Source organism: Rhynchophorus ferrugineus, unplaced genomic scaffold, assembly GCF_030347505.1.
Source record: "Rhynchophorus ferrugineus isolate W39M unplaced genomic scaffold, kcgeb_rfMv2 rfM2, whole genome shotgun sequence".
Lineage (NCBI taxonomy): Eukaryota > Metazoa > Arthropoda > Insecta > Coleoptera > Curculionidae > Rhynchophorus > Rhynchophorus ferrugineus.
This window is the reverse complement of record NW_027472581.1, coordinates 73,826,647-73,851,359: the sequence shown is the minus strand read 5'-3', so window position 1 is coordinate 73,851,359 and position 24,713 is coordinate 73,826,647. Positions and strand designations below refer to the sequence as shown.

At 29.6% G+C, this 24,713-nt stretch overlaps 4 protein-coding genes across 14 annotated transcripts in view; 2 read left to right on the top strand and 2 right to left on the bottom strand.

Annotated features, from left to right (window-relative positions):
* LOC143190392 (uncharacterized) overlaps positions 1–6,733 on the bottom strand; it is a 78,052-nt gene extending 71,319 nt beyond the window's left edge. For 2 of the 4 annotated variants that reach the window (XM_076394634.1, XM_076394635.1), the window contains exon 1: positions 6,564–6,701. The gene's annotated coding sequence lies outside the window, so the exon portion shown is untranslated. Of the gene's footprint in view, positions 1–6,563 lie in introns of all 4 variants that reach the window. The other 2 variants (XM_076394633.1, XM_076394632.1) reach the window with 2 other exon arrangements.
* A 219-nt stretch (positions 6,734–6,952) lies between these two features.
* Positions 6,953–8,451, top strand: Upf3 (UPF3 regulator of nonsense mediated mRNA decay). The gene has a single exon (XM_076394645.1). The coding sequence runs from the start codon at positions 7,042–7,044 to the stop codon at positions 8,398–8,400; it is 1,359 nt and encodes a 452-aa protein (XP_076250760.1). The 5' UTR covers positions 6,953–7,041; the 3' UTR covers positions 8,401–8,451.
* Positions 8,452–8,541: 90 nt separating this feature from the next.
* On the top strand, positions 8,542–10,001 carry LOC143190399 (methionyl-tRNA formyltransferase, mitochondrial). The gene is made up of 4 exons (XM_076394655.1): positions 8,542–8,756; positions 8,809–9,003; positions 9,090–9,391; positions 9,446–10,001. Exons 1-4 carry the CDS (start codon positions 8,590–8,592, stop codon positions 9,796–9,798), a joined length of 1,017 nt encoding a protein of 338 aa, XP_076250770.1. The 5' UTR covers positions 8,542–8,589; the 3' UTR covers positions 9,799–10,001.
* A 1,585-nt stretch (positions 10,002–11,586) lies between these two features.
* On the bottom strand, positions 11,587–22,199 carry Gpdh1 (Glycerol-3-phosphate dehydrogenase 1). 8 transcript variants are annotated; one of them, XM_076394652.1, is made up of 8 exons: positions 22,078–22,199; positions 21,489–21,545; positions 21,175–21,352; positions 20,175–20,315; positions 15,479–15,733; positions 15,081–15,418; positions 14,098–14,190; positions 11,587–12,956 (listed from the first exon to the last, which is right to left on the bottom strand). In XM_076394652.1, the coding sequence occupies exons 2-8, from the start codon at positions 21,536–21,538 to the stop codon at positions 12,899–12,901; spliced, it is 1,113 nt and encodes a 370-aa protein (XP_076250767.1). In that variant the 5' UTR covers positions 21,539–21,545; positions 22,078–22,199; the 3' UTR covers positions 11,587–12,898. The 8 variants fall into 8 exon arrangements, with proteins under 8 accessions (XP_076250767.1, XP_076250766.1, XP_076250769.1 ...); XM_076394651.1 differs by lacking the exon at positions 22,078–22,199 and adding an exon at positions 21,601–21,810; XM_076394654.1 differs by lacking the exon at positions 22,078–22,199 and adding an exon at positions 21,601–21,810 and having other exon boundaries at positions 11,587–12,280.
* Positions 22,200–24,713: the final 2,514 nt, after the last annotated feature.

Genomic DNA, 24,713 nt, shown 5'->3' with positions numbered 1-24,713 from the left:
AACACAATATAAATAAAAATTATGTGAATAAAAAAATTAAAAATCTGTTGCAACATAAACATTTTCCAAACATGTACATTTAAAAATGCTTTTGTTGGCAAGAATGCCAGAATTTCTTCATATACGATATATTTTAAGAACTGCTTTTGTTAGCATTTATGCCGGTGTGAAAACAAACGGGACGCCAAGATTTAAAACAGTGATAAATGCATTTACGCTGAAGTAAAAATACATTGCATGTGAACCTCTGGAATACCTTTTATGCATTTGTGTTAAAGCAACAGCATATTGATCTTCTTTGATGGTTAGTTCTCGGTTAAGCTGGCAATAACTTCTAATATATATAAACCGAAGGCTCCTCCGACTGTGGTCGTGCTGTTTTCGTGCTTGACGAGCCACAAAAACATATTAAGAGTAAATTATGCATGAACAGATTGGTTGTATCTCAAAATCCTTCATGGTATTAAGCGTTTAAATCGATAACGCATATTAGGAGTAATCGAGCTTATAAAGGTAGGACATATGCTATTCTATTCTATATTATTTGCAGTAACTATTTACTACTGATATTTTCTATAATGGCATTTAGCAACTGCACTGGCTTTTAAAATTACCCACGAAAATCAATGAATTTTTCCATATGCTTGCATTTTCCTGATAGAGATAATGATGAGTCTTCGACATTTTACTAATTTCTAACTATTGACTATCGACTGCTTAGTCATTGACTACTTCTTACTATCGACCGTTTCAGTCGCTATTTTTGGTTCCACTGATTTTACTAATTTTTACTAGTGACTGTTTCAGTCGCTAATTTCGGCCCCACTGATTTTGTTACTATTTGCTATCAACTCTTTCTGTCGTGTACTTTTAGTTACTATTTTTGGTTTTACTAGTTTCATTCTGATTCACCGATTTTTAACGTTCTGGCTGTGTCGTCCTAGCCGCAACCTTGACAAAAATGTACCCAATTTATGATTACATAGGTGTATGTAAAATATATATATATATATATATATATATATATATATATATATATATAACTTGTAAATAACAATTAATAATTAAATTAATATAGCAGCTATTATATACGATATTTTTCAAGATTCTTAATGCAATAGGGTAAAAGATTAAAATTGTGAATGATAAATAGTAAAATACCTTTGACTAGTTTTATGGCAATAATACGTAATACTTCGATTATACTCACGATTTTTGTTTAAAAAATATTTCCGTTCAATAATAAATAAAGCCTATACTTTATTTTAAAAAGCTCTAGTAGTTATTGTGCGATCATTTTCAATTATGTCATGGATTATTTAAGTATTGTATTTATGGTTATTGTACATCTTTAGTTTTTAGGTTTTGTTTAAGTTCTATAGTATTGTCTATATTTATTATAGTATATTATTTAAAAATAGCAATTAGCATATTAAAACGTGATAAAAAATTTGTAGGGTATTATTCCATAGAAAAATTCAATTTCTATTTACAGATCCACAGAACATTCAAATACAAAAGTAATTCTAGTTCTTTTAAAATGAAATAATTAATTTCACAGTACTCAGTAATTATATTATTAGTATTCCTTTTCTTTTTTAAAATTAATACGTGAAGGAATATGTACATCTCCGTCTCGCTTATACTACCGTTGGAAAACATAAACACATAAAATTAACTGCTCCAAGCAATTATCTCCGTCCTTTCGTCTCTCACAATTTATACAGGAAAGAATTCGTACATCTTCGACTGACATCACGAACTGAAAAAAAGAGTCTAACCGTAGTACATTTGACTGAAAATAGTAATTACTATTTTCAGTCGCAAGTTTTTTGAGTGCCCAATGCTAGTTACTAGCAAACAAATGGTCGTATCCATTCACAATTTACCGCCACACGTTGCCACTGTCGTCACATCGAGTTCGATGTAATTCTTCCGTACATTTTTGGTAGTTAGCTTGTAAATAACAATTAATAATTAAATTAATATAGCAGCATTTTGAAACGATATTTTTCAAGATTGTTAATGCAATAGATTAAAATTGTGAATGATAGATAGGCAATAATACATAATCTTCCGATTACACTCTCGATTTTTGTTAAAAAAATATTTCCAATGAAGGTTTATTAGGTTTTTTGTTTTCATCACTTGTATATATGTAATACATAGCTTTTAATATTTGTGCATTGGATCTATTCTTTAACATTTCTTTGCACTAATCAATAGATGCATCTGTAGCCTTTGTTAGATTTGTAGGAATGTTCGTCGGGTCGGTCAGTCGGTCGAAATGTGTGATGCGATGCGATGATATGTCAGAACACTCACTACTATTTTTGGAAGGAATTTTCACGAGAACTGAAAGCACTGGTGGAAGAAATACTGTTCATTTCAATGTTAAATGATACATGTGGTCGACGGGAGAATTGAAAAGATATTAGGTTAGGTAGAGGAAGTACGGTAGCGCTGTGGAAGTGGTACTATTACAAGGGGATGGAGAAAAGAAAAAAGAGCGAGACGTCGTCGTGATGGTCTTTTATAGCCTGGAACTGCATGGTACCAATCCACCGGCGTTGCCAACCTTTGTACTTGTTGATGAATTCGTGGTGGCCTAAAGGGTCGTGGCGGTCGCCACAGATTATTCTGATTCAGAGATACGAATTTTTTGAAAAAGGTTTTCCCGACATTCCTATATCTCCAATAAAGTCTTAGAGATTGTAATCTCAACCATCAGAACGACCATAATACCACATTCTGCAAAACCATAACCAACCCACGCATTCATAAGTAAGAGTTAAAAAGACATGACCATAAGGAAAACAGAATCGGTAAAATAAAAATTGAAAATTGGCCTTGACGTTTGGTGATGTTTTTTTAAATATTATGCACATATGGTACACAAACGTCCAGTCATCGTTATAACATATATAATAAGTTCACACATGATTTTTTTATATATTTTACAGTCTCCTTTTTACCAACGAGGGTTTATCTAGACTGGACCTACTGTTTAAAGTGGGATTTGTTCTTGTCGGATCTTCCACTATTGCCTACAAAGATATTTACAATTACAATCACAAATATAAAGTACATCCATGCCTCAGCAGGATTCGAACCCACAACAATCGCAACAGTAGAAGGATCTGTCGTCTTAACCGCTGCGACACCAAGCTGGTTCACGCATGATTGATTCATAGGACAGGATCCCGAAAAGATACTCATAATAGATTCTACATTACAAATGGAGTCTTTAGGACACGACAGGAGAGAAAAAAATTCTAAATATAAACCCGAAACTATTACACTGCTGGTGATTGCTCAACATAGTACATAACATAGCAAGGAGAAGAAGGTCATATGAAACCGAAAGATGAAGAATGGACAGCCCAAGAAAACACTCCACAATTATTAGAACAACATCCTCAATTATTAAAGAAAAACATATAATATTAATTTTAAATATCATACATCTACAATTAGCGAATAAGTACAGAAGAACAAATCGATATATCGAAGAAAAAAAATATCGATATTCTGTAAACATTTTAAAAAGAAACTAAGGCTTTAAGATTAAATACCAACTTTAAAGGTTCATAAAAAATAATTAAAAAGCTTATATCGGCTAAAAATATCAATATTTTTTCGCCATCTTAATGCATCCAATCATTAGGTATTGAATTGCAGTAATTTTAATTATTACTTGTTGATATGTACTAAAAATATTAAAAAATACAATCCAAAAAAGTGATTAGTGTTTTAATTACTTTGGTCCAAGAAAATATTTGCTAGCCAAAAAATAACTCTCGCTCTGAATAGATCTGACCAGTTGAACTCAGAAGATGACATCCTAAATGCAACAAACTAATCTGTTCACGATCTACAACAACCTGAAACGGCTACTGACCATTTAGAGGGTTCATTGTTCAGTTCAATGAACGTGTTGAATAGACGCGTTGACAAAACGATCGCATAATAAAAAAAGTTCTTGTTAATCAGAAAAACGTATTGTAAAAACAACTAAATCGTTGATGGTTGTTCTACATTATTTGTTTAGGAAACGCTAAAAGACCGATGAAATTGGGATTAAATGAAGAAGTTCAGCAACTTAAAAAAAAAAGGAAGAGACATTGGATTAATGGTATCTCAAGATATAAATATTCAGCGTCCGAATTTTTCTGTCTACAAAACTCTGAGTATTCAGTGGATTTATTTATAACTGAGGAATATTTCGTAATACTTAAGATTTATTTTGCGTTTTAAGTTGGCTTGATCCATCGTTATAACAGAAATTAGAATTGCGATCTTAATGTCTTGTTTTTAAATATACATTCTGTTTGCATATTTTTTTGCCACCGTTTACCGTTTGTTAAGTTACCGTTTGGAACCGGGACTGTGATAAGAAATTCAAAGCTTGGATGGAGGGTGTGTTTTAATTTCTTTTTTCGTGACATGATGGCTCGGGAATGGTATGAAGTAGGGATGTCGAAAAAATATCGATATATCGATATTTTTTGAGAAAAATATGGATTTTTTGGCTAATATTTTTTGACCGATATATCGATATTTTTGAAAATTGGCACTTGAAAATTGGTGTATTGAATTTTACACCGTAAGAGTTTTCTTAATTAAACCAATTTAGTAACTGAAAAACTTTATATTCCGTGGCTATAAAAAGTTACATATTTCGGACTTCATTTGGATCGCGATGTTTTTTCGTGATTTTTGATAGTGAGCTCTGCATATAGACGTGCCCATAAAACTCGAAGAGTAGAGGACGAATTGATTTGAAATTTGAATAAAATATTATTCCAAGCAGTTTAGGAGGTTTAAATAAAAGCATTTGGGTACATAAAATGATTTAAAATAAACCAGCACTTTTTTAAGAGGTAACGTTTTTCGTTCAACATTTCGTTTAAATAGCGTACAAACGCCTAGTGCTTTTTGGCGTTACCTTATTTCAAATCAGTTAAAGTAACAAATCAACATTCCTTATATCTACACAAAAATATTAGAAACAAGTGTAAAACTGCGTTACACACCTATAAGATTCGGTATATTTTGCTTTCTCCACTTGTGACACGATAATTCCGGGGTAATGAACTTCTACGACCTTGAGCCAGATTAAAGACCGACCTGAACATACCACCGGTAAAAAAGCATCCGTACTAAGAACTCGTTCGACCAATCAAAGAATTGAAAACGTATCATCAAGAAACAGAAGCTAACAAAAAATCTAAACAAACATCATAGGAGCCTAGCTAGAATATTTAAAATTATTAGGAATTATTTCATATCCAAATAGATGGAACTACGTTATTTAAAATGTTATGAAAGCAACGACTTTCTAGGAAAAGGAAAAAATAAATTTTGTCACTACATACTGACAAATTAATGGTGTTATGAAACATTTTAAGACCGTATTTGCAACAAACAGAACGTTTAATTTTCTACTTGTTGGCTATAAAAATGAAGGATATAAACCGCCCATCATTATGTGATAACGCTATTTTGTAACGACTAAATAGAAGGGATGATAGCTATATATCAAAATATACATAATGGTTTTAGATTACTAAATGTAAAGGAAAAAGTACATAAAGACTCTGTCGCCCGCATATCAGTGAAATGCAGGCCAATAGTATTTCGGTAATAAAGAGCGTAATTGAATGTTCCTGCACTGAATAAATATGGAAATAAAACTTACTTTCAAAGATTATATTCACAGTTATTATTACTACTGTTATCAATACTTTCTTTTTCCCCTTAGTATAACTAGAAGTACTATTACTAATAATAAATTATGTATTTATAATTCTCAATAAATAGTTGAACCTTAATCCCTATGCTTTGTTTATTAACATATTAACATAAATATAAACAAAGTAAAATAAAAACTAAGCAATAGATGCTACCATATTGAAAATAATAATCCATTATAAAACTGTAATATCTTGCTAACGCCAATATTTTTGTTGTATTTCTCTGATTTTAATTTAATAACATTAATCAAGACGTATAAAAGCTACATATAATTACCAAGATCATAGCATTATCTATTTTCTTTTGGATAATAATTTCGGCATCGCTTGGCTGAGAAGAATAAATGACAACAAATTATATCATACCGAGCCTATATGCGTTTAAACAAGGATGTAACAAATTTAATGATTTAAACAGAATGATGACTCAAATTATGTTTCTAAAATTGTTGTCGTTTAATATATACTAATTAAATATGCTCCTATTTAACTAGTTCTCCTATAAACAACAACTAAAATGGTAAACAAATCTTAATTTGTGTAGTTGGAGCCAACATTCAATTAGAAAGTCCTGAACAATAAAGAAAACACGTTCTAAACTAGAGAAGTGGACACAAAAATCAATGTCAATGTTTTAATTACCAAGTATTATATGATTTCAACAGTAACGTAATACCTATTTTCTGTAACTGAATTAATAAATTGTTAATAGTTGCGCATTTTTTTGCGAAATAGAATTTTATATTACAATGATTTTAGAAGGAAATCGGGTTAATTGAGTCAAAGCCTGTGAGATTAATTTCTTACCTTACTTAAAATATATAGATCAAGTTAACTTAAATCATATTCAATTCACTGTAAACAAAACAAAATAACGTTTATAAACGAACTTAAAAAATAATAAAATTACAACACACCACAACACAATCTAAAAACAAACTAAACGGATTTCATTGTTATTAATGCAAGACGTCAATATAAAGCAAGGTTGTCAGATTGCTCAAAAATCTGACAATTTGAAATTTACATCATAGAAAATATGAAACGAAGATTAAAGAAGTTTTAAAGAAAGGAAATGTACATGTATAATGAAATATAAAATTCTAAAATGAATGTATTATAAATTTATTTTAAAATCAAATTTTTATAGTAAAAATAGATATTTCTAAAAAAAAGGAAGAAATTTAAAGTCAGATCAGTAAGTAAACGTCAAAGTTGGTACTTTTATCTATGGTTAGTACGTAACCACAATGTCTTATTAGGTGTAAAAGTTCATTAAACCAAAATGACTTTAGTTGAAAACGAAAAACGAGTTGAGAAAAAAGAAAAACCACTTACTAAAGTGGTTATTCGGCGTCTGCCACCTACCATGACTCAAGAAGAATTTCTGAATCAAGTATCTCCAGTACCAGAATACAACTATATTTATTATGTTAAAGGGGATATGAGTTTAGGGGAGCATTCTTTTGCTAGAGCGTATATCAACTTCATATGCCCTGAGGATGTTTATAGCTTTAAGGAAAGATTTGATAACTATGTGTTTGTCGATAATAAAGGTCATGAATATGCAGCAGTTGTGGAATTTGCTCCATTTCAAAAAATACCAAAGAAAAGAGGAAAAAATAGAATGGACCCTAAATGTGCTACCATTGAAACTGACACTTATTATTTGGATTTTGTAGCAGCCTTAAATAAACCAGTAGGTCAAGATGAAAAGCCAGAATACACGTTGCAATTAAATGATAAATCTGAAGAAAAGAAAGATATTACAACCCCTCTCCTTGAGTTTATTAAAAATAAGCGTGCACAAAGAATAAAAATAAGAGAAGTTCGACGAGAGGAACGGGAAAGAAGAAGGAAGGAGTTTGAAAGAAAGAAAGAACATAAATATGAAGGACGATATTATGATGATAAAAAGTATGATGAAAGATCACCAGGAAAAGGTAATCGAATACCATTACCAAAAAATAAAAATGAGTCTCCAAATGATAAAATAAAGTTAGATTCACTTGATGATAAAAGTGATAAATCTCCAAATGATAAATCACCTTTGGCTAAAAGCAAAGAGAAAAAATATGATGATAGGAGAGAAAGAAAAGAAATAAAACCTAGATTTCCTAAAAAAGAATATGTTGATAATAGAGACTATAAGCGTGATGATTATTCCCATAGAGAGTATAGACCAAAATACTATGAAGATTATAAAAAAGAAGATAATAAAACATGCCCCAAAAAGGTTAAAAAATATAGTGAGAGAAGGGAAGAAAGAAAAATGGAAGCTCAAAAAGCTGAACAAAAAAAGTTGGAACAACAAGAAAAAGAAAATAAGGAAAAACTTGAGTGTGTTGATGAAAGTGTTAGTGAAGCTAATACATGCAAAGGAGATGATACTGTGGAAGCAAATTCTACAACAAAAGATGATGATTTAAAGCTTTTACAAGTAAATGCATCATTAAAAGAACAACCCTCAGAAGAAAAAGATACAGAAAGAGACGATAAAACAAAGGAGCTAGATAAGGCTGAAGGTAACTCTAGAAGAATTCGAAATAAAGATCGGCCTACTATACCCCTGTATAGACCAGGAATGTTATCGAAAAGAAAACAAAATGATGATGATGTTAAACTCGAAGATAAGAAACCATAAATGCTCTGTTATTATTATTAATTAATATTGTAATAAACATTATGTATTAAATATACTTGGTTTTATTTATGTGTACCACATCGTTTAGTAATTTTGTTAGATTCTTCTATACGATGAAAGTTCCTGAATATATGCAGCTAGATATACAGATAACCTATATTAACCATTACAATAAACATTCTCTTAACAATGTCCATAATATTAAGAAAAAATGATTTGTATTTTATGTTAAAACAAAAGGTCTACAAATATTTTTGTACAGAAAGTGTTATACAAACGACTACGCCACGGAAAATTATGTTTTTTGGTAGTGATAATTTTGCCCTTTACAGTTTAAAATCTCTTTTAAACGAGCAGTATGTTAAATTGAAAATATATCTCAATTATTATATATTATTTACATTTTAGCAAACATACAAACACCATAAAAGTTTTAGATGTAGTAACAAATTCTAATAAAAATCCAATATGGAAATATTCAGAAGAACATAAATTAAATATAATAAATTGGCCCCCAGAAATATATCAGAATTACTATGATCTGGGTGTAGTTGTATCATTTGGGTACTTAATTCCAGAGCAAATAATTAATAAGTTTAAAATGTGAGTAAGTAAATGTAATTATTATCGAATCTAGATATTTTATTTTTAAAAATTTATAGTATATAATCGATATTGTTTCATATCAGAGGAATGTTAAATGTCCATGCAAGTCTTCTACCAAGATGGAGAGGTGCAGCACCCATAATTTATGCTTTAGCAAATGGAGATAGAGAAACTGGTGTGACTGTGATGCAAATTAAACCAAAAAAATTTGATATTGGAGAAGTGTTAATGCAAAGAAAAGTTAGTATATCAGACAACATGACTATGCCTGAATTACACAAAATATTGGGACATTTAGGTGCTGAATGTTTGGTTGAAACTATCAGGAATTTAGAGGGTTATCTATTGAATTGTAAACCACAATCTTCTGAAGGAATAACCTATGGTAAATTTTTAAGTGCAACTTAAACTTGGATATTTTGAAAACAAAAAATTTTAGCTCCAAAAATAACTCCAGAATTTGCCAGGATAAAATGGAACAGAATGACATCTAAAGATATTTACAATCTGGCCAGAGCATTGGAAGGAATTCATCATCTGACTACAAATTGGGGAGATATTTCATTAAAATTGATTGATCTTAGTATAGATAATAATATTTATCCGTCTAAAGAACCAGGCAGTTTAGAGTATGTGAGATCTCAAAATATACTAAGAATAGAATGTGCAAAAAGAACATTTATAAAAATATCAAGGATAGGTATACCTGGCAAAAAAGTTATGTCAGCTAATGATTTCAATAATGGTTTTCTTAAAAAGCAAGCTGTAGATCAAATATATACTTTTAAATAAATATTTTAGATTACTGTAATAATTTTTAATAACAAATGTAGGCATGCTATTTATTATGATGCGGAGTATATGTAATGTAAATACTGAAATTGACAAATTTATCATACATGTATATCATAAACATTTATAAAAACTGAGTTATCTTATACATGAAATGTATAAGAATAAAACAAAATCAGAAATAAATGTTTTTTAAAATTTTATATATTTAGAATGTTTAAATTATTAAACAACAAACTCACTCCCTTGTTAACTATTCTAGAGCTAAAGAAAACCGCGAGCAATTAGGCTACTTTATACATATTTGAATATAATCAATATTAGATTTATTATGCTGTATTTATACATAAAAAATTTTTGTATTTATATTATTCCTTCCTTAATCTGGGAATTTAGAAGCTTGTTGAAATTTAGCATGTACATACACATATAACAGTACATATAATAGTAACCGTTTTTGTTTGTGATATTTTTCATTGTTTAGAATAACTTTTTAATAAAAAAACAAACATTACATATTTTATGCTTTTTAGATAATATGAAAAGGCCGTAACTGTTTTAAATGTAATAAAACTAAATATAATAAAATAACACCTGTCTAAAAATTACTATAATTTTGGAGTAGTAATATCACATGGATAATACTCCAAATAAATTATTAATGCATTTAAAACGTAAGTAAACCCGATTATTCTTAACATATGTTCATTGCACTGTTCTTGTATAATAGGGAATATTGCATTCATTCATTCTTATTACACCATATTACAAAGAAAATGTACAATACTTTTTATACCTCTTTAAAACACTTAAATTCTTCTAATTACTTGGACTAATTTATTACAGCATTAAAATTCTACATATGATTTTGTTTAAATGTCACATTAGCCACAAGACGGATCGCGCTGAATCCGGAGAATATGATGAATATTCTGCGTTAACTTTGCTTTGCAAATCAAGCCAATGATGATTCATGATTTTTACTTTTAACTGGCCTAGAATATTATTTTATTATACATTAGGAAGATGTAAATCTGTGTATTTTACATACATTTAGCACACAAAGGGAAAGATCCATTTGGCTGAATAATTCTTCAATAAAAACTATAGTTTCTAAGCAACTTAAATTCTATCTTACACCGGAGCAATAATCACTAGCAGGAGTTTTGTGAGTCTATGTGGAATTTAATCCATTTACTGGCTAGGTAGATTTAGTTATTATTGACAATTTATGGAGCTTTTTTTTCACTTGAAGTTTTCCTACATAGAGTATATATTACTCTATTTTTTTGTGACTGAGATTGACAAATCGGTACCAGCAGAGTAATTATACAGATCAAATCAACGACTTAAAATTTTAATTATACGCCATAATTTGCAGTTTCTGCGGATGACATGATCGTTGATTTTGCCAAATGAAACGCTCAATTAACAGTTTACACATTAAAATTAATAATGTGACAACGCTGATTTAAACATGGGAATACATTTTTTGGACATCACGTTTTACGAGAAAATCTTAACAAAGAATAAAAACAGTTCGTTACGGGAAACTAATAGAATTAAATTCGAGGGTTTTTCCTAATATGGCAGTAATAAGAATACAAATATACATTTCTCCTTAAAAATTTCTTCCACTGTACAAGTCGAAGAAATATTTATAGTTTACACTGGTATCATTTACATCGACATCTTAGCACGCACCTAAATATGGCAGACACGTGAAGTGACTTAATTAATCCGGACTCTACTATCAAATGTTTAACAACCGAAAATAAAACAGTGCCAGAAATCAGAATATTATATATTACTCTTTTAAATAACAATATTTTTTGGATTTTTTTTTTACAAATAGATTATTGTTTAAAAAGGTTCGAAACATTTAATCGATCATCTGCTCCTTCATTGCCTCACTATACGTAAATTAGATGACCGTTTGGGCTAAAACTTTTAACACATCTCAAACATAATTTTTCTCCTATTACATCATAGTTCAAAATAATATGTCACAAAATATTTTATACACCCATAAAAAATGTGTTACATTTTAATTATCTAAACTATTATGTATACAATAAAGGCATATTGACTAGTAATAATTTTAATTTAGAAGCAAAATGCTCCAAATAGTTAGACCAACACCATTAGTAGCCTTAGTGCCAGTAAGAAAATTGTATGTACAAAAGGAATTTCCAGTCCATTTTTTGTACTGATAATTTCTCAACTACTAACCATTTGTTTTATCTTATTTTAGCCCATTACAAATTGTACTTGTACTATAGCATTAATCTTAACAAAGCAACTAAATTGTATAATGTCATCAGCATATACAAACCAATGACTAAAATTGCTATATTAGTTTTTACCAATGCTAATAGTTCTCCTAGAAAAAGATCCCATGGGAAAAAAATGACATAAAGATATGATGGACAGAAAAAAGGTGAGATGAAAGTAGAAAATCTAAACAGCACCCTGCTTTATCCTGTAAAATAAAAATTAATAGGAGTCAAGAAAATGGTTGAAGTTTTTTGATGGTTAGTAAGATGATGTAGTGAATAAAAAAGTGCAAAAAATAAAAATAAATAGAACAGTGGGTATTGAAGAATCCCTCTTGTTTTTTTTTGTTCTAATACTAACAATGATAATGTTATGAAGAACCCTTTTTATTGCTAACTACTATATATCTGATATTTGTATTTATTCTAGATAAATTTGGCAAACAATATTCTAGAAAGAGTACCTCTTAGAGTAGTAAAGTAAATAATGTTAGATAATTTATTACTAAGTAAATAGTTTTAGATTCCAGTCACTTGGGAATACTTAGATGTAAAATTTCGAGAGCCGTTATTTTAATTTATTTGGAACATTAAAGTTGCAAATTAAAGTAACAAATTCTTTTAAAGTCTGTGACTGTAATCCTTCTTACATCATAAAGTGTAACTTGATATGTTAAATTAAAGAACTCAGATGGCATTATTGCATTATTAGTTATGTTACTGTGACCAAAATGCTCCGGAAAATATTAATACGTGAGTTAAAATGCTTAGTGTTGGTGACTAAATGCAAGTATCACAAATAGCGATGGCGGTTTAGTAGGGTCCTAAAGTTTGCTAGAATGATGATCAACGATTCTGTCAGAATGATCGATTATAGAATTCCTAAAACAAAACAACCATTAACAAATAAAAATAAAACAACAATAAACATTATTATAAATTAATTAAATAAAAAAGGGAAAGGGGAACAACATATCATATATTTAGTTGTGCATCACTAAATTATCACATAATAAATTTATCAAATATCTTAATATAAACAGGTCTCTCATAAATAATTTTAAAAAATCTTGAGAACTGTGAACAACTTGATTTGTAAACAATTCTCAATAAAAAATATGATTTATTACGGACATCCTAAACGATAAAACTAATAAATAAAAACTCATTTGTTAATAAAGGGACAACATTTTATTTAACAATAACCATAACAAATTAGTAGAGGTGTATAATTATATAAAATAATTAAAAATAAAAACACAACAATAAACAAGGAGTTAAAGGATTCTTTGGATTCGGATGATATGGACTGGGAACATGGTCATTGAAAGCCAATATGTTTTGGGATATATCTGAAACAATTTTATTTACGGAAGGATATATGATTTTATCAATTATAACTCCGTTTCGTCCAATTAATTTGAAAATTAAAAGCAACTTAAATATAGTTACACTCACTGAATAGCAAGTTATTCAACTTGACTAGAAATTGATTGAACACTGCATAATTTAGCAAAAGCTACATATACAATATTTTAGAATGTGTTATGACTATTTGATTTTGAAATTTTTTCGAAATATTTTCAAATAAGCATAAACAAGTTTTTTATTACATTAGAATATCACTGATGCAACTTATTCCAGATGGGTCCTTTTCGAGCACTAATGCTAGAAATAAACCAAAACGTGTACTAAAGTTGACTAAAACGACTCTTTTTAAAGCATAAAGTGAAAAGACATGCTATTAGTTAAGGAATTAAAAGAAAATTATTAAGGAAAATATAGAAAAATACATTTTATTCTAGTAAATGCAAACATATCCCTTCAAAAGAAGGATATGTTTAGCTGGAAATTGCAGATAGATTGTAGTGGTTCAATTGGATATTAGAAAGAGGAAGATGTGAAACAGGATGTTTGGTTAACAGATATATAGATGCCAAATTAACTTATATAGTTAATTAAACAGGCAGTAATTGTAGTAAGAAATAGCTTGGAAACAAAGAGTAGTACTGTTATATCTTACATGTGTTCTGGATGATTCCTAATGCAGTCAATGAAGTCTTTGGGCGTCAGTATGCCTGTGCAAATTTTATGGATGGCTGTAAATAAGGGGAATCTACAAAAAAATATTTGCAATTAGTAAAGGGGAGAATAAATTATATCGGGTTTTAAATAGGAGTGGGTCGATGTTAAAATGAAATATGGGTCTACTTCTTATAAGGGCACATAGCTCCACGATTTTGCCGTAAAACACGAAAAGTTATTAAATCACAACTTGGAAACAATATAACTATTGGACAACGCTCAGGAAATAAGATAATTGAGGCGAATCAAACCATACCAATAATGTATAAGTGTAGTTTAGGTCTAAATTAATTTTCATTTATGATGTAAAAAAATTGATAATAAAAGTTAATCATTCGAAATAATTTTTTGAACATGCTGCTCAATCGTGTTACTTGCGGCGGTGATTTCGCATCAGTTATAATACTCAACAGATTAAATAGAAATAGGCAAAAAAAATATGGCCGCCACAGACTGCCAATCTCGAACTGACTTTATAGAAAAGTACTACAAACACAAACATGATAAATATGAAATTAAATTTAGATGAATAACAAACCACATTTAAAACTTAATTAAAGCATAAGAAGAAACTGTACGATTATGGACCAAAATTACACACATTCGGAGGGGGATTTTCCATATTATTTTCTCTTCCTAAGGTCCGGATCTAGAGTGACTAGATCTCGACAAAAAATATACTGAAATAAAACATAAAAGGATACTAAATCACAGCATACAAAATTATGCAGTATTAGATATGTAATACCCCGATCAAGATTAATTTACAATGTTGACATCGTGCAGGGTTATACATAATTACCATTTCACCAGAAAACTTCGTAAGTTTCTTTATATATACCTAGGTTGATCCATGTTTCGATAATTAGTATTTTTTTTACTGAAAATAAAAGTTATTGGATAAATTTCTAAATCACTTACTTCTCCTCCATTCCTTTATTTCTCAGCATGAAATTTACTTCTTCAGCTGTGAATGGACCTTGCAGCTTCTGTCCGTTTAACATCTCATCTTCTAGTTCTTTGATCGATTTGCCAGTTCGTACAAAAGCCTCACTAACTTTACGATTACGGCCACCGTAACAAGTAGTGATCAAATCGGCGACTCCACAGCTTTCGAAGAATGTCGATAATTTACCGCCGGGATAGAAAACATCTACAAACTTAACCATTTCCATGAGACCAAGCCGAATAACAGCCGCTTTGGTATTATCTCCTAATCCCAAGCCATCGACGAAACCTGCACCACAGGCAACGATGTTCTATAAATGAGTTAGAATCATTGTTCTATAAGGTACTATAAATATAATTAAGTAATTTACCTTCAAAGCACCGCACACTTCAACAGTATCTTCATCGTCTACGACCACCACTCTGAAGTAGTTGGTTTGTATGATGTCGCGCAACAACGGACCAACTGTGGCATCCTTACATCCGATCGTAGTCTCACAAAACATCTCATCGGCAACTTCATTCGCCAAATTGGCACCCATCAATACGGAACAAGGTATTTTCAGATGTCTGGTGATGATGTGCGAGATGAGATCAATACCGCCACCTTCTGCTTGATCGAAACCCTAAAACATACAACCCAATTAGTACAAAAATGAAGAAAAATTATTTAGATTCTCAATTGGTATTTTCATACATATATTGATTACATTGTGATATAGACAAATTCTTTACACGAATCGCTCTTTATCAAACCCAAACGGTTGGTTTTATGTAACCTATCCCTGTTATTTATTAAGGTTCAAATAAAAGATCAATCATTAGTTTCGAGCGTCAATAAATAACCGATTTATCAGTAACCTTTTGAGTGATACTAATAACAGATTTAATTATGTACTTTCGTCATGTAAGCATCCATAAATAGATGAATGCATATATAAAATTAGTTTATTTTCGTATATGGAAAATATATTTTTATCTAGTTTTAATAATATTGTTACTGTTTCCAATATTATTAATTTGCAAGATAATAAATGAGCTATCCCTACTATTAATATGATCAAACAATAAGCTAAAATAAGTTGTAAAAGTGTTATTTTTGCAACAAATCGGCTTATTAGTAAAAAAGAAGGCAAAATTATGGACTGATAACTTTTAGGGTTTTCATCATTATTCATTATTCTCCACTTTCATTCTACAATAACTATTTCCCTAACTTAATTTCGTCAAACTTCTAGCTATTTCAAAACTCAAAAAACCTCTGCGAATGTAAAACTTTATTTTAGCTGGATTATGGATATCGTTTGAGATTTATTTCAAACATTACTATTTTATAATCACAGTAATATATAATATATAATTAATTCGTTTACTTCGATTTTAGAAGACATAGGTGGCGGCATTAACGGCCACCTATGATTTGAAGAATATTCTTTATTTACACAACTAAGAAACGTTTTCAAAATTGATAATAGAAATATGTTTAACACCGCACATTTTTAAAAACACTTACGATTTATTACCCTAAGTTGCATCGATTGTTTATGTAAAAGGTTAATAAAAAGTCCCCGGCCTGACACATAGATGGCGCTACTAGAATTAAATCCATATGTTTTTTGGCTAGCTCAAAACCCTCAAAAGATGCGTGTATAAATTTGACAGTTGTCGGATCATTGGTTTGTGAATTATAGCATTTTGAGTGAAGCAACTTTTGTTATTGTGAAAAAAATGGTTAAAATGAATTTAGCGTCTTAATAAAATATTTCTTTTGGAAGGAAAAAAAACAGTTGAAGAAAAAACTTGGCTTAATGCCGAGTTTTCGGACACTGCTCCAGGAAAATCAACTATCAAGGATTGGTATGCTAAGTTTAGACGTGGTGAAATGAGCACCGAAGACGGTGAACGCAGTGGACGCCCAAAAGAGATTTTTACCGTCGAAAACTTTGAAAAAATCCACAAAATGATTTTGAATGACCGTAAATTGAAAGTCAATGAAATAGCAGACACTTTAAAGATATCAACTGAACGTGTACATCATATCATTCACGAATATTTGGGTATAAGAAAGCTTTGTGGAAAGTTGGTGCCGCGCGAGCTCACTTTTGACCAAAAACAACGACGAGTTAATGATTCGGAGCACTGTTTGAAGATAATCAAGCGTAATAAATCCGAGTTTTTTCGTCGACATGTGACAATGAAAACGCTACAGTCGGCTGGCAAGGTTATGGCGTCTATATTTTAGGATGCGCATGGAATAATTTTTAATGACTACCTTGAAAAAGGAAGCACCATCAACAGCGATTACTACATAGCGTTATTGGACCGTTTGAAGGGCGAAATCGCCGAAAATGGCTGGATTTGAAGAAAAAGATAGTGCTGCTTCACCAAGACAATGCACCGTGTCACAAGTCAGTGAAAACGATGGTAAAAATCCATGAATTGGGCTTCGAATTGCTTCCTCATCCACCGTATTCTCCAGATCTGCACCCCAGCGACTACTTTCTGTTCCCAGATCTGAAAAGAATGCTTGATGGGAAGAAATTTTCGTCGAATGAAGAGGTGATCGACGAAACTGTAGCATATTTTGAAGCAAAGGGTAAATCGTACTACAAAAATGGTATCGAAAAGTTGGAGGGTCGTTATAATCAGTGTATCACCCTTAAGGGGAATTATGTTGAATAAAAAAAAACTAATTTTGCCAAAAAAGTGTTTTCAATTGATCTGTTATATTAATTGAATCCAAGGTAATGTTATTTAACTTTCCGCATTTAAAGGTCACATTTTAAAATATATTAACGATCATGTTGAGCGAACCAGTTTCTATGTTTCTAGTTACAAAATCGGCCCATCTTTTAACAGCGGTCGAATAAGTAACATTTATTTACAATGTCTCAAATATCTCATAAAATTATTTAAAAAATCCTAAAAATATAACACATTCCTTATCATTATTGTTCAGAAATAACAAACAAAAGAACCGTCTGTTATCCTCCATCATGATGGTGGGGAATAAAAATGGGATTAAATTTAAACCTTGAGAAGTAAAAACTGTTAACACAAATTTGTCGAGATATCAGTAACAGAAATTAACACACCTGGAATAATAATTGTATATAAAAGGAATAAAAAATTTATATTAAAATCTTTTTTAATTATTTTTTAGTTTCCTTTTACCAACTATGGGTTTATCCGGACTGGACCTACAGTTTAACGTGGGATCCGAACCACGGTTCTCAGCATTAAGTACCGACTGGCGAGTAACCAACTTTAGAAATCATCCCAGAAGACAATCGGCCTTACCCAGCGTGATTAGTGGAGTGACTGGGATCATTTTCCTTGTCAGATTTTACACTCTTGTCTAGGACAATCACAAACATAAATTTACGATCAGCTCCCGCAGCATTCAAAACCGCGGCTATCGTAACAGTAGTAGGACCGTCCTATCGCTTTTACCACTGCGCCACCAAACCGGCATATTCAAATTTTGATAGAATAAACTTTAAACACTTTCTTTCTTTAAACAATGAGAACACTGTTGTTAATCATAATATATCCGACCCTGTGTAGGCTTGTTAATTATCTAGTCTGAATAAATGAACATACTTATCGAGAATATCTATTAATGTACACCATTTACGACGGACAAATTAATGAGAATCTTCATTATGTATAAAACATTTAAAAATAAATATTCAAATTCGAAACAGATGCTTTTTCCTCTGCATTATTATCAGAATACTATATTAAAAAAACAAAGCAAATTGACTTTGAGATATTTTTATATGATAATTATTCCGTATGTTAGAAAAACAAAACAATACAATGAATATAAAATAGGCTCCGTATATTATTATGTTTGGTTTGTACATAACAACGCTTGGCATGTTTAATTGTTTGTGATAAATATTGTGTTACAATGTCTTAATTTCGTATTTTCAAATTGCTATATGTTCATGATCCATATGGTATAATATACAAATTTACATAGAAATACCAATCAATTTGATTAGATTTTTCGCAAAAAAAATTCGCTAATCCTTACATAATATCAGAATAAGATGGGTCTATTTTTAATTTGAAACAACGAATTTATCAAGGTTGCCTAAAATTAATCTTTTTTTTTTTTGACCGATCTAAGTTTGCAAACAGCCGGGCTACAGAACTGCATCTAATAATTTTTTAATTTAAAGTGAATATGAACTGGATATCCTATAGAAACTATCAGTTATCCAGTATGCAGCTGAGAATTTTACTATTAAAATGAATACCGATTTAATTGATGTTATAGATAGCAAATTATAATTTTAACAGAGTTGCGATTTGTTGATTCGAGGTTTGATTAATTTAATTGGACAAAAACAATTACGAATGCATATTTTCATGTATATAAATTCAATAACAATTTGCGCATTTGCAATTTTTCACTATAGAAGGTGTAAATATGGTGTTATTATTGTTGACAAAGTATCTTTATCGGCAACATGGTCAAACTCCAATTAAACTGAACTTCAAACTTAATAGGTTTTTGTTCGTGAATGTATTACGAAGTTAAATTTATTACGATTTTTTCTTGCTTAAATATGTTATTATTATCAAACTAATTATTCCTTCTAAAATGATCATATGATTACTATTTTATTTGGTTTGGTATTTGGATTGCGTTCTAATAAATCATGTAACAAATGACGCACACATTAAAAAAAATTGGCAACAGATATCTAATTTTTTACTAGTTAAGTAACGAGGAATTTCCTATATAATTAACATAACATAGTATTTTACTTGAAATTTGGCAAAAGCTGAATGACCCAGGAGTACAGTGAATACAAAAGAGAAAATTAGTTTGAACCACTTTTTGGCATGCTATCTTATGATGAGTGAATATGTCTACTGTTGCATGTGGTTTAAAATCTATAATAAAGTTAGTAACATATATATGTGGTTTTATTGACACAAACGGTTAAATAAAAATGAGAATATGAATGGAATTAAAATAATTTAAATGATGAAGTTGGGTGTAATGGATGTTGAGGTATGAGATGAAAGACATACATGATCAACTTTTACCTTTATTAACGATAAAGCTATTGCTGTGGGTTTTATTTTTCCTAATAGTGTGGAACATATTGTCCTAATAAATTGATGGGGTACTACAAAAATAAGTATGTCTGCACCCTTAGCAGCTTCCACAACATCAGGAATGGCGACCTGTAACAAATATATTTCTTATTCGCCACATAAGACATTTTGTGGAAATATAATTTTGAATCAATTAGAAGCAAATACCAATTACGTCATTTATTAAGCTTGTTTTAATTACTACAATTGACCTTCTGACATCCAGACTAATAAAAATATCTCAACTTTTAACTGCATATACATTCCTTTAATATCAAATAAAAATATAGTGATATAATTTCAGCTGATAACATTGTTTAATATATAATCTATTATCTAATTGGTAAGGCATAAAACATATACATTTTAAATATAATTAAAATTAATAAAAACATCAGTAATTTATGTTAGTATTAATTAATTATTATGAAACGATTTTTATAATGGAAAAATACTATTATTACATATTATGGAATATTACTATATATTAGAAAATTTTACATAATTCATTATATTAAAACAAATTATGGTTCAAGGTGAGATATGTGTGAAATAATTTTAAGGTTTTAATTACATCTTTGAAGCATTAGTTTACTTAAAATTATTCAAGGTCCCATTTAATCAAATCATACAATTTTGTTTATAGGAAAAATCAATAAATATCATATTTTGTAATCTTTGTAATCTCTAAACCAAATTTAATCTTTTTATCAATAGTTCACTAAAATGTGTGTGTATCAATCAGATCCTTTGGGCTGCTTTAACTTAAAATGAAACAATATATTATGGTTTCTATAAGTATAGTATAACTCTACAAGTATAATATAAATACAGTATAATTTAACTTAAAGTTGGTTATTAACAATGTGAATAATTATGTAAAGAATATATTGGCCAAACTTTAATTAAAATTAATTTTAAAATAGTATTCTTGAATAAAGTTACTTACCACATTAACAGGTAATGGATGGCCTGGTAAATACTTTACATTTTCATGAGTTTCATTGATAATTTCAGTTAACTTTTTGCCATTGATAATTTCTTCATATACATACATCGTAACTCTATCATCAAAATTCTTTGATCTAACGGCATTGTATCCAACAATTTTTGCTATTGCTGAACCCCTTGAAAAATAAATTTTCATTAAGTTTTATTATTCAAGGCTGTCATTGTTTTTATTGTATAAAAAATATAAAAATATCCTTTCCCTATAGAGGTTATGTTATTATATAAAATGAATAAAATAAAAATAATAATTACCAGTTACCGCTGCCTATAATACAGACTTTCTTTGGGTTTGTACAGGCCATCGTGTCACTGGAAAAGTAAGAGTTATTTACAATGGAAATCTGTTTAACAGTCGATTTTATACACAGCAGATACAAGCAACGAAAGCCTCGCACTGAGCCTGCGAAGGAGCTAGCGATAACACGACTGAATGATACGACCGGGGTATAAGGTCGTCGTTGAAAGTAAGTTTTACATATTTCTCTGCTTGTATTTAAAACCAAACGAGACAAGACAATCATAGATAATCTAATGGTTAAGACATAACCAAAGGTTTAAAATAAAAAATGAGCATAGATGACGCAATTACTTTAAAACGCAATTATCACATGGCCTTAATCCTGTTCTATATGCTCCCTTTTTTATTACCTGAAAAGATTGAGTAACTAGTTGCTATAAATAAATCGAGATTTTGTATTATATATTATGGGACCAAACAATCACATTCGGTTTGTTCCAGTTTTTAAATATTTGTAGTAAATGGTTTAAGCTTTAATAATAGTAATATTAACACGGCACAAGAACATATATAGGACGGTTGTAATAAATATAAAAACATTACCCAACGAATGATCCAAATTGACCTACTTCTTCCAATTAAATCTGGATTTTTCGTAAAAATCTACATTTTTATACTAATTAATATCAAACAATATGAAAAGTGACAACGAACTTCATGCTGTTTATATATTTGTCAAATTTTATTCTGTCAATAAATTACCTACCTTTAATTCTAAATAATCAATATTTTATTCGGATTTAAATAGTATTAATATATGTCGTATATTAGGTTGCATAAGAAAAACACAATTAACTAAAAAATAACAAAGTGTTAAAAGAAAAACAAACATTATATGCATTCAAATTTAATTAGTACAAGTGAAGTTATTTTTTCTTGTGAAATTGATTTGTTATATTTTAAAAGCAGTTGATAAGATAATATATAAAAAAGCTTGTTTTTTATTTATTTAATAATACTTTGATTATTTGATGCCATATAACCGATATTTATTTAATTTTAAAATTATTTATGTAACCAATAATGCCTTATGATTTAAATATTTAATATCAATAAATGTTATTAGTTTTATTGTTAGCTAGTTGTAGCAATTTTTTTTAACATAACATGCAAATTAACAAATTTGGTTCGAATTAACCATTATTCCGAAAGGTTCATTCTTAAAACAAAAATGTAACTGTAAAATGTAACAATATTCTAGGTTGAAGAAGCTATATAATAATTGATTGAAATTGAGACTCTTATAGAGAATTTTGACTCTTATATTTCCATTATATTTTATGAATTTCATGCTTAAAAAGAATGTATGTTATGTTAAAGGTCATTATTCTAAAGAAACAGCACTTTACTATTGTAAAGTTGAGATATTTAAAAAAACAGTTAAACATTTAATTACAATCTAGATTATCTGTGTATTAAAATTGTCTGTTGCAAATGGTTTAATTATTTACTAGGATATATTCACAAGAGATTAAAAAAGTGTGTTAATATTTGTGTTATTAATGCTTTATCAAAATTTGACTATATGTTAGCTCTCAAAATTATATTGACAGTTTAAAGTACAACCATTAGAAGCCTTTGTTAATATTGATATTTTTTAAATGATTGTATGTGAATTAAAATATCGTTTTGAAAACGATATAAGATTAGATATTAATGGATAATGTGTTATTCTCATTTAATAGTTTATGCCAAAAAGAAAAAGTAAATTTGATTTGTGGATTAAATGTGTGAAATGTGATGTTACTTATATATGTAAATTATCATTAAATAAATATATTGTTACAGTTTCTGTTTATATCAGGTTGCGGAGTCATCGTATCATAGATGAATGAAAACGAAAAAAAAATTATTTAGAACTAATTACATTATCACTCAACTTACTAATAAAAAGATTGTATATCCTATATATTTTTGAGAAACAATTTTTTGTGGGTACCATCTCTGCCTAAAATGTTATACTAATAGTACTAATCATACCAATATTACAGAAATCTATATAAAGTTACAATAATTTTTAAATTCTGCATGGCGCCATCTCGGCGAACTCCAGTTGTAGGAGAGCTACAAGGTGATCAACTAGAAGTTGCCGAAGCGACGGGTGATGCTATACAGCGTATCAAAGCCTGCAATTGCCTATTAGGATAATCCAGGCTCGTCAGCCACATTAGCGCACCCTATCAACTTACCCATTGTGGAGTCACTATAGAATTAAAAAAAGAACGAATTCGGTTAAAGAGCATTAGGTTTAAAGCATAATTTTAAGAAAAAATAAACTAATTGGATGGAGCAACGACATTGAGTCATAGCGAAGGATATCGCTCGTACAACTATGAAGGAGCTGAGATAAAGTATGATCTAGTCGACATGGAAGTGCGCTATTGTCAATAACCCCAGAGAGATGTGTATTATTAAATTCAATATAATCCAATAGCCAATAGCTTGGCTGACGCAGTAAAGGCCATAGGAGGTCTATCTATTGTTACAATAGTCGAAGGTTCGAATCGTGTTGGGGCATGGTCGTAAATGTATGTTTGTGATTGTCCTAGACAAGAATGCAAAATGCGACAAGGAAAAATGACCCTAGTCACATCTGTAACCAGGCTGGGTAAGGCCAGATGTCTTCTGGGATTAATTCTAAGTTGGTTACTCGCCAGTCGTTCATTGAGTAACGTCCCAATAACTTTATTTGGCAAATTAAAAAATAAGTATATGGTAAATTATTTTAAACGAAACAATCCATCTTATGCTTTGAATTTTTGAAAAATATAATAACGATATTTTTATGAAGTTACTGTAATTGTTGAGATGCGAATAATACACATATATACATACACATATATACATTTAAGATACTACTTAATACGTCATGAGAAAAGGATTATGATTCAAATCGCCTGTACTTACTATTAACGAAAGCTGTAGATTGGCTAATATATACAGGAAATCTATGCTTTCAATAATACTTCAATTAATACAAGGTTTTCTTCAATTAAGGCTCATTCAATTCTTTCTTCTTCATTCAATTCAATAGTTTCTTCTTCAAACAATTCAATATTTTCTCTCAGCAATACTTTATTCTTCTCATTTTAAATAACACTCTTTTTCTCGGTGTTCATGTAAATTACTGTCAGACTGTCTTCCCGTTTTTTTTTTGGGCCTGATTTACCAGCTCAAAA

What these genes read in the sequence shown, in the direction of transcription:
- Upf3 (XM_076394645.1), top strand. Translation starts at nt 7,042, where the DNA reads ATGACTTTAGTTGAAAACGAAAAACGAGTTGAGAAAAAAGAAAAACCA.
- LOC143190399 (XM_076394655.1), top strand. Translation starts at nt 8,590, where the DNA reads ATGTCCATAATATTAAGAAAAAATGATTTGTATTTTATGTTAAAACAA. An exon ending in ATAATTAATAAGTTTAAAAT is followed by an intron (nt 9,004 to 9,089) that starts GTGAGTAAGTAA and finishes GTTTCATATCAG; the next exon opens with AGGAATGTTAAATGTCCATG. An exon ending in TTCTGAAGGAATAACCTATG is followed by an intron (nt 9,392 to 9,445) that starts GTAAATTTTTAA and finishes AAAAAATTTTAG; the next exon opens with CTCCAAAAATAACTCCAGAA.
- Gpdh1 (XM_076394647.1), bottom strand. Translation starts at nt 21,757, where the DNA reads ATGATTGTCTTGTCTCGTTTGGTTTTAAATACAAGCAGAGAAATATGT. An exon ending in AAGTGTGCGGTGCTTTGAAG is followed by an intron (nt 15,419 to 15,478) that starts GTAAATTACTTA and finishes ACTCATTTATAG; the next exon opens with AACATCGTTGCCTGTGGTGC. An exon ending in AATAAAGGAATGGAGGAGAA is followed by an intron (nt 14,191 to 15,080) that starts GTAAGTGATTTA and finishes ATTTTTTTGTAG; the next exon opens with ATTCCCCTTATTTACAGCCA.